The sequence below is a fragment of the Haliotis rufescens genome, unplaced genomic scaffold (assembly GCF_023055435.1).
Source record: "Haliotis rufescens isolate VD_foot unplaced genomic scaffold, xgHalRufe1.0.p SCAF_2, whole genome shotgun sequence".
In the NCBI taxonomy this organism is placed as follows: Eukaryota; Metazoa; Mollusca; class Gastropoda; order Lepetellida; family Haliotidae; genus Haliotis; species Haliotis rufescens.
The window spans coordinates 38,213,500-38,232,945 of record NW_025963890.1 but is presented as its reverse complement, the minus strand read 5'-3'; the positions used below and the strand labels follow the sequence as shown (position 1 = coordinate 38,232,945).

General features: G+C 39.0%; 2 protein-coding genes across 9 annotated transcripts in view; both read right to left on the bottom strand.

The window, feature by feature from the left end:
• LOC124151046 (multiple epidermal growth factor-like domains protein 10) overlaps positions 1–19,446 on the bottom strand; it is a 192,372-nt gene that overhangs the window by 61,491 nt on the left and 111,435 nt on the right. The gene's annotated exons all lie outside the window — the stretch shown is intronic.
• LOC124128987 (receptor-type tyrosine-protein phosphatase epsilon-like) overlaps positions 1–19,446 on the bottom strand; it is a 116,684-nt gene that overhangs the window by 3,803 nt on the left and 93,435 nt on the right. For 6 of the 8 annotated variants that reach the window (XM_048399913.1, XM_048399916.1, XM_048399917.1 and 3 more), the window contains 19 exons: positions 9,937–10,083; positions 9,585–9,725; positions 9,162–9,311; positions 8,534–8,668; positions 7,749–7,851; positions 7,123–7,187; positions 5,569–5,834; positions 5,296–5,383; positions 5,110–5,186; positions 4,805–4,841; positions 4,407–4,504; positions 4,170–4,295; positions 3,492–3,637; positions 3,009–3,144; positions 2,652–2,798; positions 2,263–2,287; positions 1,485–1,549; positions 1,077–1,196; positions 645–764 (listed from right to left, as the gene is read on the bottom strand). In XM_048399913.1, coding sequence (XP_048255870.1) covers positions 645–764; positions 1,077–1,196; positions 1,485–1,549; positions 2,263–2,287; positions 2,652–2,798; positions 3,009–3,144; positions 3,492–3,637; positions 4,170–4,295; positions 4,407–4,504; positions 4,805–4,841; positions 5,110–5,186; positions 5,296–5,383; positions 5,569–5,834; positions 7,123–7,187; positions 7,749–7,851; positions 8,534–8,668; positions 9,162–9,311; positions 9,585–9,725; positions 9,937–10,083 — 2,192 coding nt within the window. Of the gene's footprint in view, positions 1–644; positions 765–1,076; positions 1,197–1,484; positions 1,550–2,262; positions 2,288–2,651; positions 2,799–3,008; positions 3,145–3,491; positions 3,638–4,169; positions 4,296–4,406; positions 4,505–4,804; positions 4,842–5,109; positions 5,187–5,295; positions 5,384–5,568; positions 5,835–7,122; positions 7,188–7,748; positions 7,852–8,533; positions 8,669–9,161; positions 9,312–9,584; positions 9,726–9,936; positions 10,084–10,234; positions 10,370–12,023; positions 12,252–13,247; positions 13,449–14,221; positions 14,357–19,446 lie in introns of all 8 variants that reach the window. The other 2 variants (XM_048399914.1, XM_048399915.1) reach the window with 1 other exon arrangement.

Below are 19,446 nucleotides of genomic sequence, written 5' to 3'. Positions count from 1 at the left end.
ATACTTGAATAAGTTCTCACGGAAAGTCACAGACGATTATGAGCAGCAACAAGCCACGCGTTACACTCTCGCTGATTGGTTAAAAATATTTCTCACCATTGAATCCATTGGCTTAATCACACAGGGCAAAGTATTTTTTTCATTGCTGCACGGCAGTGTTGGTCTAAATGTTAAGGAAGGTCATGTAACCCTTTCTCAACCAATGAAACAACAGATATAAATTGTTAATGTTATAAAAGCTAATAACCCACATTTTCTGTATTTCCTTGCAATATACAGCTGTTTATCCAGCTGTCCTGATCAGGAATTCGAATTTTCAATTCATATAAACATAGAGGTGGTTGGTTACCTATCAATAGGTAACCTTCGTTAAGTGGCAATCAAGAAGTTTTTACTTAATGCATTCAACTTGGAACCATTCATCTTACCACAAACATGTCAGATACTGAAATCATGGTATCAGTGGTCCAATGATGATGAATGCAAGCAATACTCGCCAATCGACAGTGACCAAACACAGTATTCAGTTAACCGAAGTATATACTTAATATATGTATCTCATTTATTTATTTGATGCTTGTGGTTAGTCAAGAAAATATGTGAGTAGACTCGTGTACTAATACTGTAAGCTGATCGAATATTACTTTTGTAGCTAGCGTCAAGTTGCTCATGGTGAGGTCAGTCGACAGGTTGGTTTGACTCGTTGTTGTCACAGTAATCTCCCCGTGCGTCTTTGACCTGCCCTCTGCTTGCACAAGCCCCATCTTAAACAGAAAACCATCCCAATTTCAGTAACCTCCCAACAGGAATAGTAACATCGACATATATACTAACGGAATGAATGGTCAAACAAATAAAGTTGTCTCCATTCCCACATGGTGCCAGGTATAGATCCATGATAACGTCAGCAAAGATACACACAAAGCTTGTCATCAAAACCGACTTTAAGTAAACATCAAATCCAGAATGAATGACTTTTTACTGCTGCGGAGTTCACGATCGTTCAATCTAGGAATTGATGTACAAGTTTAAAGAACATCCTTCTTAAAAAAAATCAAATTCTTCAATTTACATACATCTGGAGTGACGACGATGATGTTGTGGACATCGTTCTCTTCTACCAGTTTCCATAACAACTTTACCAATCCCGGCGGCGGAGCAGTTGCTTGCAGGTACCCCCTTAGACACGTCAATGACTAGAAAGAGGGATATTTACGAATGCGATGGACAGAAATACATGCGACAAATATTCTCGTTCTACCCTAACAGCTTTACTATGCGTGTTATTTCCATACTTTGGATCTATAATACAGATGAAAAGAGTCATTCGATCAGAATTTCTTTCTTTGAAGAGAAATGTGCATTCAGTTTTGTCTTGCAACTTTACAAATGTCAGTTATTTAAAACATGTTTAATAAAACGATGTTTGGGTGAATATCAATCAAAACATTTTGAGATATTGCTGTCGCATATTGTCCACTTACCGGTCCTACACGGACAATGAAGTCAGGGTTACCATCCACCCACATTCTGTGTCGGGTCGGAGCATCTGCAGAATGTTGAAATTCAAAAAGTAAGAATACAAGAATTGTATAGTCTCCTTATATAGTTCTCTGTCTAGGGAATGGCCCAGATACTCTTGTTACCAATAGATACAACGATTTGTTTACATGAGTGAGTGAGTATGGTTTAACGCCGCTTATAACAATATTCCAGCAATATCACGGCGGGGGACACCAGAAATGGGCTTCACACATTGTACCCATGTCGGGTTGTTTACATGAGTTCACCGCCTAATGGGGCGGTGGGCTAGCCTAGTGGTTAAAGCGTTCGCTCGTCAGGCAGAGGGCTCGGGTTCGATTTCCCTCATAGGCAAAATTTGTGAAGCACATTTCTGGTGTCCGCCGCCGTGATATTGCTGGAATAGTACTAAAATACGCGGTCTAAATGCATGCTCACTCACTCACTCACTCATCCTGTTATATGTACGTTAACTGTGAACCGCAGATACTGTCGACTAACAAATTAATAGGATGATCATACTTGATTCCATGAAAGTAATTCTTTTCATCTGTTGATGAAACTGTTCTGCAATACGCTCCACACTCAATTAGGGAAAGGCACCTTAACATGAAAAAGCTTGAGATTCTTGAGAAATGGCAGTTTGCACAATAAGTGTTTAACGAGTCCTTGGAGCTGCCTTCATAGAATGCTGTTTTTATAAGATTGAATGTTTGCATTTGACATCATGTGTGTACTGACCTTCTCGCGCCTCTGATACCAGCATCTGTGAACATAGATATATGTACATGTACACGACAACTTGCCTTTATTATGCAAATGTGCAGTTGGAGAGTCACTGAAATGGATTGGAAACGCGGATACCATTTTATATATTACTATACGTAGTTGTATTTACCTTTTGTTTACTCACGATTATCACGGCTAATTATGATGCATATATTGACTACAGGGCTTTGAAACAAATCTTTGTGTCTTGATTTAGTAAACACTTCTATTTCTAACTGGGGTCTACACAAGCTTACATGAGTTTAACAATATTCACTCCTTTCAGAAGCTTATCTCTTTTTGAATTTTAAAAGAGGGTAATTACGATTAAAATGATATTGATTGGGTTACACGCTGACTACCTCTGACAATTGTCTGAAAGTCTTTCCGTCAATGATGGTGTCCATGTCACTGCAGCTGTAGCTGTTAGTGTAGTTGGAGACGTCCATGCTGGTGCAGCCATATTTCGTCATCTCCACCAGACAGAGGAAGACACACTCGTACTGTGCCTGTGATTGTGAAAGACCACACAAATGAAGAGTTGTTATCCCCTTTGTTAAACAGCAATGTAATAACACATATTTACCTTTAACAGAATATATTTTCAATTTTAAATCTTTCCATCAGTATATAAAGCAGAATGTACAAGAAATGAGGGGTTTATTATAACCACAATTTATTTCTCTGTCATGACAATTATAACTGATCAATACACCTACTGGAGTCTGTATCATGTTCTTCCTCTGTCCCCTCATGACGGACACGTACCCCAGAACATCCACCACCCCCTCCCCCTGAGCCTGGTCTATCAGGGAGTCCACGGCGATGTATGTACCTGTACGTCCAATACCCGCGCTGAAAGAGTTTATAGGTATACAAGTGTGTTATTGTATATCCGATACCGTCTCTGATTTTGTTGGTAAATATGAATATATTTCTTATCAATCTCACCGAATCCACGAATATGTATGTATGTATGTATGTATGATCCAAGCATCATGTCATTTACCGGTGCTGTATGGGGGATGTCTACTGTGGATTTGTTTATAATCTTGCGTGTTTTAGAGACTAATGATCCAGACTAACGAGGCATCTGTGTACGTACACACGACTTAGAAATAGTATCCGTTACATTTCCCACTTTAGTGTGAAGACTGTCTGTCCCCCCTAGAGTGTTCGAGCAGTGATCAAGACTGTCGTACCTGCAGTGGACAAGCAGAGGTCCATCTGTCTCTGCAACTGTCTGTCTGACCAGCCAGACGTATTTCACGAGAGCGAGAATGTCGGGAACACCGTGGTCAGGCCAGGATGTGAAGTGGAACTGGACAACTGACCGAAACTCTCCTGTCTGTGATAGAAGATGTGTATGTCTTTAGTGACAACAAACATGAAACAAATGTCAATCATATGTTGCAGCTGCTGCTTAGCTACTTTTTTATTTAAAATGAATGTAAATAACAACGACCAAAACCCTTTTGATAAGCATAAGAAGCGCTTGCTAAAGTAGAGTTGATTTTACGATTCCGATTATATCATAAGCAGGTGTTTATGAACAACTATCAAGTATTGATGATGAAAGGTGTTCTTGTCAAAAGCACTTAAAGGCAAGTCAATTCAATTAAATAAAACTTAAAATATGGGAACTAAAAAGTCAAAGGGATTTGAATGGGGCATCATTTCTGCCCCTGATTTATGTCAATTTGCGTTCTTCACGTGTCTACCATAAACAGTTTGGTCGCATGACGCTCTTCCAATCTTCGTGAAAGGCGCATGTTCTATTGTGCACATGGAAATACCAAAGCCTGGAACTGCTGGAATACTGCTTGGCAGAAACTGGAAAGTTGAAGATATTCAGTGTAGTCGGTTTTGTCAGCACTTACTGTGTTGGACGTGACTTTCATGTGTCTCGTTGTGAAGTTCGCGCGGCTTTGTGTTACCTCCACCTCTATTTTGAAGAGACCAATGTCCATGACGCCACCTGTCGGCCAGTATCGTTCACATTTGATCTAAAATTTAGAAATAATTGAAATGACCATTGGTGTTTCTTTACCTTATATGCTTTGCTATTTTGGTTTGGTCAAATTTGAAACGGAATCTTACATAACATTTAATCTTACCCTAGACTCCTCCGTAAGACCAGTCAACATGACCACATGGCTGCAGGAATGTTCCCAGATCATTCTCCAGAAGTCTCCCACTGTCTTCTTGTTGGGAGCTAGATGCATAAAATGGTGGGTGATTTACAAAGAGTAACGCTTTTAATTGATTGGTGTACTACAATACATTATGTCACCTCTTCTTTGATTTCTAAGTATATGATATAAATCCATACACATGTCAAACTTCCCCTTAAGGCTTATTCCCCAATACTAATGAACATGATCATAAATACACGAATAGATGATTGTCTACTTTTTATTTATGGTTAGGTATACTATTTTGTGTATAGCCTATCCTATCAACAAATTAAGCAACTGTCAAATAAAAATAATACACCCTTTAACAAACAGTTCACCTTGAGACGCAATGTATGTCTTCCTCCTGTTGTAGCTCTGAAACAAAGCAACAGGGCAGTCAGATACTTAAACCCTGCAGTCATCCACATTTATCACCTGAAGATATATTGTGTGTACCGACAAGTCGCTGCTTTGACATTGTTTTAGGACATTAATATAACACTTTTAGTTGTTAATCCAGAAATATGTTGATCTTGATGTTTTCTCGTGTCAGGATTAACGAGCTTTCAAACGTAACAGTATAGTATTGGGGGTGACATACAATTAAATGAAATGATAAGAACATATTAGTAAAAATACAGACGTGCATGAGACTTGCGTTGATGTAGTCAGATCCGGGAGTGTCTGGGAGGGGTGTCAGGCGGACTCGGTTATGGTCGTCTGAAATGTTGAATTAAGCTGCTAAAACTGTTGGTTTCTACACTATTTGTTTGAGGTTAACCTTACTCTTACATCTTCCAAGTACATTCACCAATTTCAGTTTACTCACATGGGTAGTAGCCTTTGAACTTGTTTTTGCCGCTGTTCTCAGGTTTCTGGGAGTCTTGATACGGCGCGGTGAACCCTGCTGGTAATCGCTGTGGGGACAATATGGCAAACAGAAAGTTCAGAGTTAGAAACTCATAACCCTGTAAAATATTACTTTGCTTTGCAGACTCATCTGAGGTACATTGTAGGTAAGATGTTTGTCTTAACAACACTCGCACAAACTAGGAATGCAATTCAATGAACTTAAAGTCAGGAAATACGTTCGGTAACTCACGTGATATTCTTTTTCAAATCCGTCTTTTCTCTCCTTAAGTGTTGCCACCATCGCAGCTAGTTCTGACACAGCGACGTCTCTTATGGCGGCATCGGCCTCTGCGTTGTAGTAACAGTTGTCAGGAGACTGAACATCCTCATCACAGTCCTCTTCCTCCTGATCTTTGTCTTTAGAATAACGCTGTTTACCTGACGAGGCAGGTATGGCAGGTTTGGGCTTTATTTGTGGTTTCTGATTACCTGCCCTTCTTCCATAAGCGCCGTTCTCTACGGTGATAAAAGGTATACCGTCATCATTACATGAACGAATTACGTCCGGTGGATTGGGGTAATTTATTATGTTCCTTCATAAACTTCCGTGTGGTCTTAAGATACCTTTAACGTGACCAATTACATCATTGAACAAGATGTGGTTAAACTAATATTCATTGTCAACACTCAAACTACAGGCATAGTGATACGAAAGCAAATATCTCTTTCACCGCTTCAAATTAAGATCGGGTGTCGAAAAAAACAACAACATACTTTCAAATTTGCTTTTGTCTTCAGTGAAGACATATGGAAGGTGATGAAAAAATATTTTGTACCAAACACCTACAGAATAGACACTTGAATAACCAAACTTGTCACACACAATATCAGATGTGATTTACCTTCTTCAAACATGGGAAGAAGGTCACCTCCTATAATCTGCTCGTGTCTCGTGTCTTATTACACTAAATATGAAATAATTTAATGTTTATCTTGAAATAGAAATGTTTGTGTTGACTTATTTTATTCATTCAATGTTGTTAATTTATCGGAAACCATGTGTGAACTGACCGGCAGATTGCCGATAGTTACAGATTACTGTTATTGCTGGCTTGAAATGAATATTAGGTGAAAGTCATATTTGTTGTAGTTTGACTATCATATGTCATCATATAGTTTCCACAATCTAAATAGCAAACCGCATGAACCCTCTACCGTTGATTCGCCAAAATATCCCATACGTAAAGACTATCCCGCAATACAACAAAGGGCTACCTAATGTTATTATTTTAAATATTTTCAAAAACAATGACTAAAATAACACAATATTGCAACTGAAATTCATTATGTCTGGTATAATAGTTTCAGGTACAATTTCTTCTGATCACTGCATCAAACTAACTGAATCACCGGTACAAGGGAATGGTCTGGGAGAAAATGTGTGTACAGCTAATAGCTACTTCTGGCTTAGTTTATTAGAACATACCGACGAAAATCCCAATGTCTGCATGTAAAACAACGCCTTACAGAACAGGAATACAATTTAAATGGCAAATAAGCATATTTAGTGATCAAATTTTCATTTTATATCAAGTTTGTCAGCAAATTTGGCGGTTATAAAACAAATATACTTTGTATTAAGAATTATATCATTCTCTACTTGCTTAAATTTTACGATCGGCAGATCCGTAAACCAACAGAAAAGAACCGCCATGAAATCATTACATTGCAATGGACGATACGGGTTAACTTTCCTCGATAGTATGACGGTTCACTGTTGTGTCTGGTCATTCCGTATACGAACCTGTCTGCTCTCGGAACATATCTGCATGCTTATCTGTTTTCTTTGAATGTTGACTTCTCCGTCTTCTTGGGATAAGAATGGTTTTCATTAGTACAATGCGTCGTGCGTGAAGGCCCATATGATGTTATTGCTCAATCAAAGAAGGTGTTCATCAAAGTATTGGCCTCAATATAAAACCAGAAAACTTACAAGTCCCCTCACCCAACACTACGATTTTGATATGATGTTTGATATGGGTTACATTGCTTAATATTCACCGTGAATAGATGCGGCTTATAAAATCACTAACGCACTCATTTGTTGAGATCATAATGTATGATATTGATAAACCAATTTACTTAGTTAATACAACTCAACAAGTGTGATTCAAATATGTCAATACATTATAATGACACTATAAATTGGGAAGGTGAGGTCGTATGCACGACAAACCAATTCTGTTTTGGTTACACCCGATTCTGTCAGTTCCGATGTAAGTATGTGCACCTTTCCCTTTGTAACGTGTCACATTTTACAGAAGAGTGTCAGATGGCCACAAGATTCAAAGCCACAAATCCCCACTGACTCAATGGCACACGTGGTGTTGTGAAAACATGGTTAAATAGCCTTTGTTATTATTTCTTTACCTGAGTAAGACAACGACGACAGCAACGATTACTGCTACAACGATTACGGCAACTACAAAGCCTGCTATGACACCTACATTGGACGTTGAGGCTTCAACCTGTTCTAGAACAGAAGGGAAAATATACTGAAATAGTAACATCTGTCTTCAGTATAATCTGTCATGTGATTACGCTGCCATGTGTAAACTGTATTTATGAAGAATGTCACTTGACTGAAACGCCAGATAGTAAAGAGTTGACAATATTCAGTTGGCAATACATGTATATAACAATTATTAGATGAATATGTTGCGTGGTTTGCAAGAAAACTCGATGACTGTAAAGTAATGTGGAATTGATGCTGTTGAAAGTTAAAATTCTTAAGCACCCACAAAGCTAAAAACAAAGTTCTGAAGACATGTTAACAATTACAATAACATATGGATAATGCTTCTCCCTCGTCTGACAGGAACAGCTTTATCCTCTGGAATGTAATGACAAACTGTCAATTATCAGAATGCGGAAGTAGTGAATGAGGACAAATGATAAATATAGTTCCAACTAAACAATCCAAATGCCATCAAGGTTTCGGAACCCGTTTTAGAGACCCTCGAAAACCTGAATTCAAAAAAGCCCAGCTGAATCTGGGGTGAAAGGTACCACATGAATGTAGTAAGTCCTACAAACATCTTGGTGTTTACACGATGGAATAAATATCCAGGTGATCAACTCACAGTCATAACATTATATGTGATTGTTACAAAGTTGTCAGAAAGTCGATAGCACAATAATAGCGAAAGACTTACTTTGTGTACATGTGTTGTAAGTCCACCCATCACTGCAGCCAGTAAGGCAGGTTCCGTTGATATGGTGACAGTTGTCGTCACGACACTGGCCACATTGTCTTGTACAGTTAACACCGAATGAACCAGGACTACAAACTGAAATATTAGTAAATTGGGATGTGCACATTAGGCCTGTGACTGGTCGAGAAACTTAACAGAACGCGTGAATAGATAGCCATATATAAGCCATGTATGTAATTAGCATCACTTGTAATTAATTAAGCACACTTTGCAGGAATGTCCTGCTGTCACGCTAACATTTGCTTTAGAGGTAGGAATATTTGTTTGCAAAGGAAGCCATTGGATATTGTTTCAGGCTCAAGTCAAGAATATTTCAGCTGTAAATCGACAACTTGTAAAATTATAGAGACTAAATCAGAGAAACAGTGGTGAAGAAAGTCAGAAACGTGCCACGTCCTGAGGGTAGGATGACAGGCACTCCACCAAGTCACACAACCTGACCAGCTGATCCATTTGAATCGCTCCGTTAGTTAAATTTAGGTCCGTTAGTAACACAAAACATGGCATCTTATTTATTAATCTAATTCTAAATGTATTGCATGTGTGACAATAACTCGCTATATCTTACCCTCTGCGCAGTCTTCTCCCTGCCACCCCGACAGACAGACTGAATTACACTGGCCTGTGTCGTTGGGACAGGAGCCTGACCCTCCATCACACATCCGGGCACTGCAGTTACCAACACAGCCAGATCCGTACTCTATGCCCTGGATGCACTCTGTAAGTAGAATATACCTTATTCTGCCTGGATTAACACACGACTGCATACACACAAGGTCATTCCCTGTATACAGTGTATACCAAAACCTGCTGTTCGTTCAGCACACTTTAGGCAGTGTATTGCAATTGATGGGCATGTATTGAGACTGGATAACAGAATGAATTAACGTCTGTTCAATGCCTGGATATGGGGCATGCCAAGAAGTAAAAACTAACTCAGACTGTTAAACACTATGGACTTGGTGTTCCGAAACTAAAATTGGTATCTTACCTATTGTACAGTCAGTTTCCTTCCATCCGGGTTTGCAGCCGCTTTCACACTTCCCGGTCACGTGATCGCATGTCGATGTCTCATTGCATTGTCTGTCAGAGCACATGTTAGCACAGTCGTCCCCGTAGGTAAGTAGGCATTCTGGAATGTGATTATGAATACATTAGTACCAGGCACCAAATACGTAGGAACTATGGGCTAGTCAAAGATAGTTATACCACTCTTATTAGTGCATTGAGAAAGTCAAGCTTCACCTATGGTTAGGTGCATCAATTTGTATTTGAGATACCTAGAGACATTTCCAGCATGCGAGGCCAAGTATTAATTTGTAGTAAGTACATTATGGTCTTACTCTGTGTACAGTCTGTTCCATTCCACCCTGTCAAACAACCCCCAGCACACTCCCCTGTCACGTGGTCACACCTAGAGTTGTCGGTCTTGCAGTTCCGATTAGAGCATTTCTGACTACACTTTGCTCCATAATCGCCTGGGGTACATTCTGAAAACAAGACGGTTTTTAATATAATTACAAATTAGCTGCAGGCCGTCGATTGTTTTTTTGTTAGGTTGGGGTATTTATAACACAGATTAATATACGATGCTGAAGGTTGATTCTTGACGAAATATATCAGCACAAAATAAATAGGAACCTGTGTCACACTTGTCTTGCTTCCAGCCTGGGAGACAGTCTCCACTCGGACAGACGCCGCTCACGAAGTCGCACACCTCACCGTCACAGTGGCAGTAGTTGGCACAGTCAGAGCCGAAAGTACCAGGACCGCAAACTATTGATGAGGGAACAGGAAGGTTATATGCATTTTACCTACTATAAAAACATTCACGTTACACATGTGTACTCGCATCTACACAGATTAAAGTACACAACAAAAATGTGTTAATTGAAAATTTGTGTAATGATGGTTTGTAGTTAGTTCCTTTCTAATCTTCTTTGTTCCCCTTCCTCGCTCTCCTGTTTTATAGAATGCATCACAACTTAATAAACTTCATATACTCGCCCTGGTGAACACATTTCAGAAATATATTCTTATAATTAACAAAACCAGTATCCATAAAGTAACAGTAGTGTGTAGCAAGAACTGTGCTAAACGTAAATTACTATTCAAATACTGTATAAAACTACTCACAAAGTTACTCTGAAGGAAAGGTTTACCAATGTCGTCTGTAAATATGCGTCTGTTGCCATTCTTTTCCCTGGTTGCTATTACTCGTCAAATTGATAACGAATTAGAGTGAATTATTTGAGTTTAAGGCCTCTTTATTACAATTAGTGCGACGTTTCGGTGTAGATCCTAACACCTTTATCAAGTGACGTCGCACTAATTGTAATAAAGAAGTTGTTCATCCATAGAACTCGTCTTACTTCATCACACAAACTTCTGAATGCCACTCAAAGAAGCCCTTTGAAATAAATTTATGTGGGGGAAATCCTAAGGTTACCATGGTAATATACGTTTCTTTGGCTGAAAACATGTTTAAGGGCATGTTGGATGAAATGCAGCGCTTTAGACTACTTGTCGACCGATGCCCGTGTGTTTAAAGTGGAATTTAGGATTCACAATAGTATCTATTGTGTCATTTGTTATTGTTGAAGCTTCCCAATATGTTATGTAGTGACACTGTTGCAACTGCAGCTGCGCATACTCATTACTGAGGTGAGGTGTTTCTAGACAAATACATATATGGAGATTCAAAGCCTTTGTTAGACTACCACCTTACAAATTATTCACTGACCATTCTGATTGCAAAAGCCGATTTAACGACCGCATCATTTAGCAAACTAATCTTATTACTATTATCTAAATGATCGTCTGTAGACATTTTGAAATAATAATATGCATACGTGAAGGTAACAATATGCCTTGTTGCTGTTCTTTGATATTCAAAGTATTGCAATACATTTTTACTAAACACGATATAAATCGACAAAGAGAATGTAATTCAACTGTAGAGATTGGAATGTGGTGTGTAAAATTTGGAGAAAGAGCTTCAGACATGAGCACTGTGACTTCATAAAATAATATAGCTGAGCCTTGCAAACCTTGTTTCATTAGGTCTTTCTTTTGGGATGACCATTTTATGCTCAAAGTCTTATACAGAAGCATAGAAGACACGTTGTGTGCCTTTCATATGTGCAAGTGAATATTATTTACGTAAAAACAATGCTTGAGAATGTACCGCGACATACTTTGATCACATTCAACACTTGCCATCTCATCCATTATATTCCATATGCATTGTATTGTTAACATGGATACTTTCGTTGATTACAGTAATGGTGTACAGGGCCAGGTCGATACCTTCCCAGGAACACGTTTAGAACAGCGGAAAATAAAGAGCATGTTGATATTTAAATGAACATATGAAAAATCAAAACTTGGAGATGGATGAGTTATATATGATATGAAACATGATTCCTACCGTAAACCTGCACTTCGCAGAAATCCATCATAGGTACTGGGTCTTTGTTGTTTTTTACAGTTGTGTACAGCACTAGATAGCGCCCTTTACCCGAACACGTGACGTTCAAAATATCAGGTATGTCTGTCCCGTCCCCCTTCCCTGTCACGTTGTAGCAATTGTCTCCGGCAGGTTGGGAGGCGTCAGTTTCAGCTATGTAGATCTGGATACCATTCCGACGAACTTTATCTGTTAATTGTCAAAATTAATACAAATGTCTTAATTAGAAAATGTATATTCATGAAAATAGGATCACTCATATATGTTTTATACCTTAAACATGTATATATAAGCAACAACTTTGTCCATCATAAAATAGACCCGTGAAGATCCGGGGAAGGATATATAGGTCTTCAGCAACCCAAGCTGGCCGCAAAAGGCGACGAGGCTTGTCGTGAGAGGCGACTAACGGGATCGGGTGGTCAGGCTCGGTTACTATGGTTAATACACGTCATCGTATCACAATGGAACGATGCTCCTACTGTCAATCACTCGATTATTTACAGACCGCCATCATATAGCTGGAATATTGCTAAGTGCGGCGTTAAACAACAAACAAACAGGCAACATCATAAAATATGCCTCTCGGACATAAGGCTGAGGATGGTGTTGGATGGGGGTTCTGAAAGTTGGGGATGCGGCATTCCGCTTGATTGTAAACATAATGGTCGGTCGATTGCGTTTCTACTCCACGCATTGCTGTAGTCCACCTAACACACTCGACAGATATGAATGGGCTATCCGTAGGAGGGGCTTGTGTGTGCACCCTTATAATACCTGCAACTTCCAACCGTTGCACAATTACTCCTATCTACATATTTTGTAAAATAACAAATAGGACAGACGTTCACAATTTGGAAATCATTACGAAGTGAGTTTCATGTATGCCTGTGTATAATACTGAACCCATGAACAAATGTAGACTAGTCTCAGAACTGAACAAACGCCACCTTTCTAGATTTGACAACCCAGAGACAAGGTCCAAGTTTTAAGTCGTTTGAAAAAGGTTGACGTAGTTTTGGTATACACTGCACAGTGGTGGTTATTGGCTTTATGTGACGTCATGGGGAGAAATAAACTTGTCTTTACAGTAGGATGTAAACGACTCACTGTCTGTCCTGAGCTATATGGTGACGTCACGGGGAGAAATAAACAAGTCTTTACAGTAGGATGTAGCCAACTCACTGTCTGTCCTGAAGTATATGGTGACGTCATGAATTTGTGTCATCTCACTCAGATCCACTCTCCACCGCGCAGATTTTATACCAGTGGTGGCTGAATGAAAGCACTTTTTATAGTTGCTCGCATTGGTGTATCCGTCTACAGCGTTACGTGATGGCATGAAGGCCCGATTGGCTTTTGTTGGTTTATCGAGGGCTTTGTTATCTGTTATAAGATATAATGTAAAGAACAACCATAGGTCCATGTGCAACTGTTTCACAAGAGAAAATGTGTAAAACTATTCATATTCGGAAACAGAGGATCACACCTACAGATTACAGTTTAAAGTGCTGTAACACATGTTATATGCTGATCTACACATTGCTTGTTTTTTTTCAGGAAAATGTGCACAGATAGCGCAGACGTGTAAGGCGCTGTAACTACGATTCGCTGTGAAGGAGATGTCTCCTAGGCCTGCAAGTACCCGGTGATCGTGGGTTTTACTCCGAGATTCTCCTTGACGATTTATGGCTCAACAGAACAATACCCGTGTACCAAAGCATCACTTCGGGCATTCTTCTCACATGAAACTGATACACCGTGATATAACGGACGTAGTGTTGAAAGCGGTGTTAATGCCGTTCTGTCGCTGTCTTCATGTAAGACCTTGCACTGACGTTTATCTGATATGAAAGATGTACTTGTTTCCGCTAAAGCCTCAAAGCGAAACAGCTTTAAGCAAAAAAGGCCTGGATTTTAATACGACTAGGGGACCAGTCAGGGATTGCAAAAAGTCTTCTCAAAGGAGAGAATTAATTGTGATGACGATATGAACATTCGAGGAAAATAAACGATTCTTTCTGTTGTTATCGAGTACATGTACATTGTATATGTAAGAACTTTGACAATATGCAGATCAAAATAAGCGTTACCACTCTGATGGTCTTACGATGATTTAGAGTTAAACATTTAATGAAATACAAAAGTTAATGCTTCACGTTTCTGGCAGGTCGGTCCTGACCACCCTCTGTTGCAGGTCTGATTTCTGCACCCATCTCTAGAATCACAATCGGCGGCCAGGCAGTTGCAGTGGTAACCACACCGGAAGCCGTATGTTCCATCAGGGCAGCTACCTGTAATATATATTCATTATGTCATAGATAGACGGTGACACTGGTAGCCGTATGTACCATCAGGACAGTTGTAACAGGAGTAGTATATCATAGATAGACATTCACACTGGCAGCCGTGTGTATCAATAGGACAGTCTAGCGCTAAGTTAGACGCTAAGCGTGACAAGGAAGCACCAAATAGTCCATGCTATCAAAATAATGTACTCGTCGTGTAAAACGATTAATATCAGTAATTTTGCAGATTCAACCATGACACTTTCAGCGATCACTAGGTTGTGATAGACGTGGTAGGTGTTCTTTATCAAATATGTACACTTCAACCCAGCCGACAATATACAAAGTGAACAATGAACCTGTCGCACTTATCACAACCGCTTTCTCACAGTTGATTATTTACGTTTCCTCTCTATTGACACACAGGAAGTGCATTATACAGATGACACAGGCATCACTCGCAATGACGACAATCCACACACACCCTATTGAACAACATCTACACATCAAAACAAAATCGCCGTCACCACAATTTGCTGCTTCAGAGTTCAGTCTCCCAGTTCATGCCAGGATCCGATATCGATCGTCGTGGGTGTTAATCCCCGATTCGCCAACCCTATGTTTGGTTTGTCAGCATCGTATCCATACACGTGGGTTTAAATAAGGTGGAACACGTTAACGATCTGCATCCCTCGGGTTTTACTGCCATATTATAATTCGTTGATTCGTTGGTCATTTATACATAAATGAATCTGACAATCTCTGTTTTGTTAATCACTTTTTTGTTTTCATTGTAACACAGAGACAGCGTAGGAAATTTATATTTATTTGTAATTCCCAATTGAAGAGTTGGGTTGAGAATGAAGAACTCATATGTACCTGTGGCATCCAGGGGGCTAACACTCTAAAACCATAACGTTCAACCCAGACGTAGGTGAACATTTTACTTAAGCACCAGTAACTTATCAATGATTTACGATCAGGAAGTGGTCCGTCATAATCTTGCCTTAGGTCATCACTATGGAGCAGTCAATTGCGGGCCTGGAATTCGATCTTACTTATACACTCTTCAAAAAAAGAAACGCACAGGTAGATTTTTGGTACTAAATTTATTTTACCTGATAAAGTCGATATATCTAATTTAGTAGGTCGACATTTTGGAGCTCGATAGTCACATGTTGTCTTTGTACATGTGCATTGAAAACTTTTCATTGTCATGTCACATAAGGCCACAAGGTTGCGCTGAACTCAGTATCACGTGTGTCCGCCCCAGGAAGCAATCAAGGCTCTGCATCTCCTCGGCATTGACTGGATAAAAGGGTACGAATTCTGTCTTGCGGAATTCTGCGCCATTCTGCTTTTAACGCGTTGGCCTGTTGTGGGAGTGACTGCGACGTGTTCTGACGTTGACGTACGTGTCGATCGAGTTCATCCCACAGATGTTCGATTGGGTTGAGATCTGGATATCTCGACAGCCAGGGCAAGGCGTTGATGTTTGCATTTTGGAGGTAGTCTACCGTGACACGAGTTGTGTGCGGCGGAGCGTTGTCCTGTTGAAACAGCTCCCTCTGGCGGTCAATGATTGGAAAAAGGTTAGGTTGAAGAATTTGATTCATGTAGCGAATGCTGTCAGATTTCCCTGAACCACAACCAAGTCAGATCTCCTGGTGTAGAATATTACCACCCACATCATGACACCACCGCCACCGAAATTGTCGAATTCACGTACACAATGTGGGCAAAACGCTCATTTCGATGTCGATAAACACGTTGCCTTTCGTCTCGCCGGTGAAGTAGACATCGTGATTCATCGCTAAACCACACTCGCCTCCAGTTTCTCAAATTTCAAGGCTGTAAGGTATGGCACCAACTCAAGCGTCGCTGTCGATTGATCTGTTGCAAAACGATAACTGGTCTTCTGGGTCGGCGTCGACTCGAGTGACCAAAGTGTCCTGACACAAATATCGACATTGAGACCACGCGTTTAGAATGAATCACAATTCATATTAATGATGAAATGATAGCCATAATAATTTGGCCCAAATAACGGGGGAAGTATATGCCCTTCCGTAATCCAGGGATTTATCCGACTCAGTCATTGACATTCGCCAAGTCAGGCACACACGATGAATTCATCTTTGTTATTGATGGACTATATGACATTCCTACTGAACTGGTTACAAAAGCCCAATGTTATCAATGTGAAATATTGAACAAACAGACAAGGAAGCCAAATGCTCCAGGGTTTCAAATCTAGACAATAAGGATTTAAATACACCAAGCAGTCTGTACACAGGATTGTATTTCCCCTGTCATTTTCAAATGGAGCATATGATCATCCAAATAAGGAAAGGACATACGTATTATATGCGTATCAATGTTTCCCGCTAGATGATGGCACGGTTTACCCGAGAGTTCAGGGCATGTGCCCAGTGTTATTCACCAGCTAACTGGAGATGAGTTTTATCATCTTTATGATCTTTACGCAATTGTATGAAATCAGATAAATCTTAATATATCCATGAATATTAATAAACATTGCGCTTTTTAATTAAATAAAAACGATTGTTATGTGCATCACAAATAAAATCTCACTCAATTTATAAGTAAAAATATTTCATCTGTAGATAGAAAATGCATTTGCTAATGTTCGATAATGCCATGTTATCACATGTATATTTCTTATGCCAGTATACCAGTTGTAAAATTCACTTTGTACAAAATCCGTGGGTGGTTAATAGAGACTGACAATAGACCACACGATCTGCGCGAGCCGATATACATTTCCACACAACTTACGGCGTCTTGACGTGGAGAACACTCTATTGGTAACACCCTTATCCTGGGACGGCTGTGTTTTGTAACAATGCCATGTATACTACAGAGGACGAGTTTGTGTACTGACTACAGAGGACTCACACACACACACACACACACACACACACACACACACACACACACACACACACACACACACACACACACACACAAATGATATATATATATGATACATACCGTATGTAGCATTCTTGGAAAATAGGTATATTAGGTGGTATTGAATATATTTCCTATTTTTTTGCACATTGAATAGGTATAAACAGAGATCACTTATTGTTTGTGTATTTTGAGTCCTCATAATATTTATGAATATGTTTACTGCACTGTCATTTCTGATGTATTTGCTAATGAACTTTTTTTCTAATAGAGGTATATGCATCACATACAAAAAACCATGAATCTCGTCTTCTAAGTACATTTTGTAATTTAGCCTACAATGAGGGCATAGTCTTAAATGGTATGGTATATTAGCGTATTTTCCTGTTTCTGTCATAAGTCTAAAATTGCCACATCTAAATCTTGTGAAACATATTCTCAAATGAAAAGGAATAGCAATGCATAGGTATGTTTCCACATGTAAAAGTGTCAACACATAGTTAGCACATTTATGAGAAGAGTGTAGTGTAGAATACCAGTTTTGTTTAGAATTATCAAGAAGTCTTATTATAAATAATCTGATAAAAACGTTAATATTTCCAATATCCTGGCTAATCCATACAAAATCAAACCCAAATTGAAATAGAATATGTTTGATATGTGTAGCCCATGTGACTCTGCCAGCATCATCAAGAGACTTTAGCATTAAATAACATTGATGAGGTAGCCTATTTCTATCTAGAGTGATTACTCTACACCAGTGCTTAACTGCCCGTGACATGTACATGTATGTAAGCTGAAGTAGAGCTCTACCACATTCACCCAGTACCATACTATTGCACGTACTTTTACCAACTTTCAGGAAATATTTGCACATTCTTATCTGAACATTTTCAGTAGTTTTACAATATGTTGTCCCCCACATTTCTGACCCATAGCACAATATTGGTTTAACCATTGCATCAAAAATCCTGAAAAGATCAGTACAATTAATATCACCTACTCTCTTTTGATATCTGTATATTGCCATTATAGCTTTATTTGCTTGTAATGCAAGGCAGGACTGTGCTTTAGTCCAAACTAGTCTGGGTGTAAATACTATACCTAAATATCTATAAAATGACACCATCTCAAGCTTCTGGCCGCGAAGAGACCAATTCTCATAGTGTCGCAGTGGGCCACTCTTACGAAAAACCTAACCTTTGTCTTTTTCAAATTTACTTTCATACCAGTTAATTAACAAAAAAAATCCAAACCAATTATCTTTTTTCGTAACTGTAATGCAGTATCAACAACTGCAGAAACATCAGCAGCAAACATGAGAGCAAATAGATTATTTGCATCAGGAGAGAGAGATATATATATATATATATATATACACCTTGTCCACCATATTCTTCCATCATACTAATAAGTTGATTGATGAAAATAATAAACATCTGGGGATTTAAGATGCACCCTTGACGAGTTCCAACATTACAATGGATGTAACTAGACAATCCATTTGAAGTTCTTACACAGGCTGATAGCTGTGAATACATTAATGAAAGAATATTGAAGATTTTCCCATTAATACCCACATTTTTAAGGCTTGACAGTAATACATCATGTTTAACAGTATCAAAAGCTTTTTGAAAAATCAATAAACAAACAGTAGAATCTACCTTTCTTTTTGAAGGCATATCTCTGGATCATTGCATGGAGTGAAAATTTATTATCAGCAGTGGAATAATTTGATCAAAAAAACTTATATATAAAGTTAATTTGTATACTGACTAGAGAGGAGTTTGTAACTTTTCTTGTTTAACAATAATTGGACTTAATTCACGTGGACTTCAACTGCACAATGAGCAGTGGCATGGCAATAAATTCGTAAACAACACAGCCTGTGATCACCATGTGTTCGGGCAATGTAATCAAGTAGTGATCACAGATTTATTTTGATATATATCCCATTTATATTATATATACAATCATGGGTCACCAATGAGGCTGAGTGTTTACCGGCTTTATATCTGGTTAGTATACAATGTACAAATGACCCTTGCACCGAGTCTACTCGTTCAACCGTAACACATCCTCTATCCCATGGCTGATCATTTTGTGGTTACATTCCTGCTCAATATGTAGACCCCAGGGAAGTCCTTTATATGTATTACATT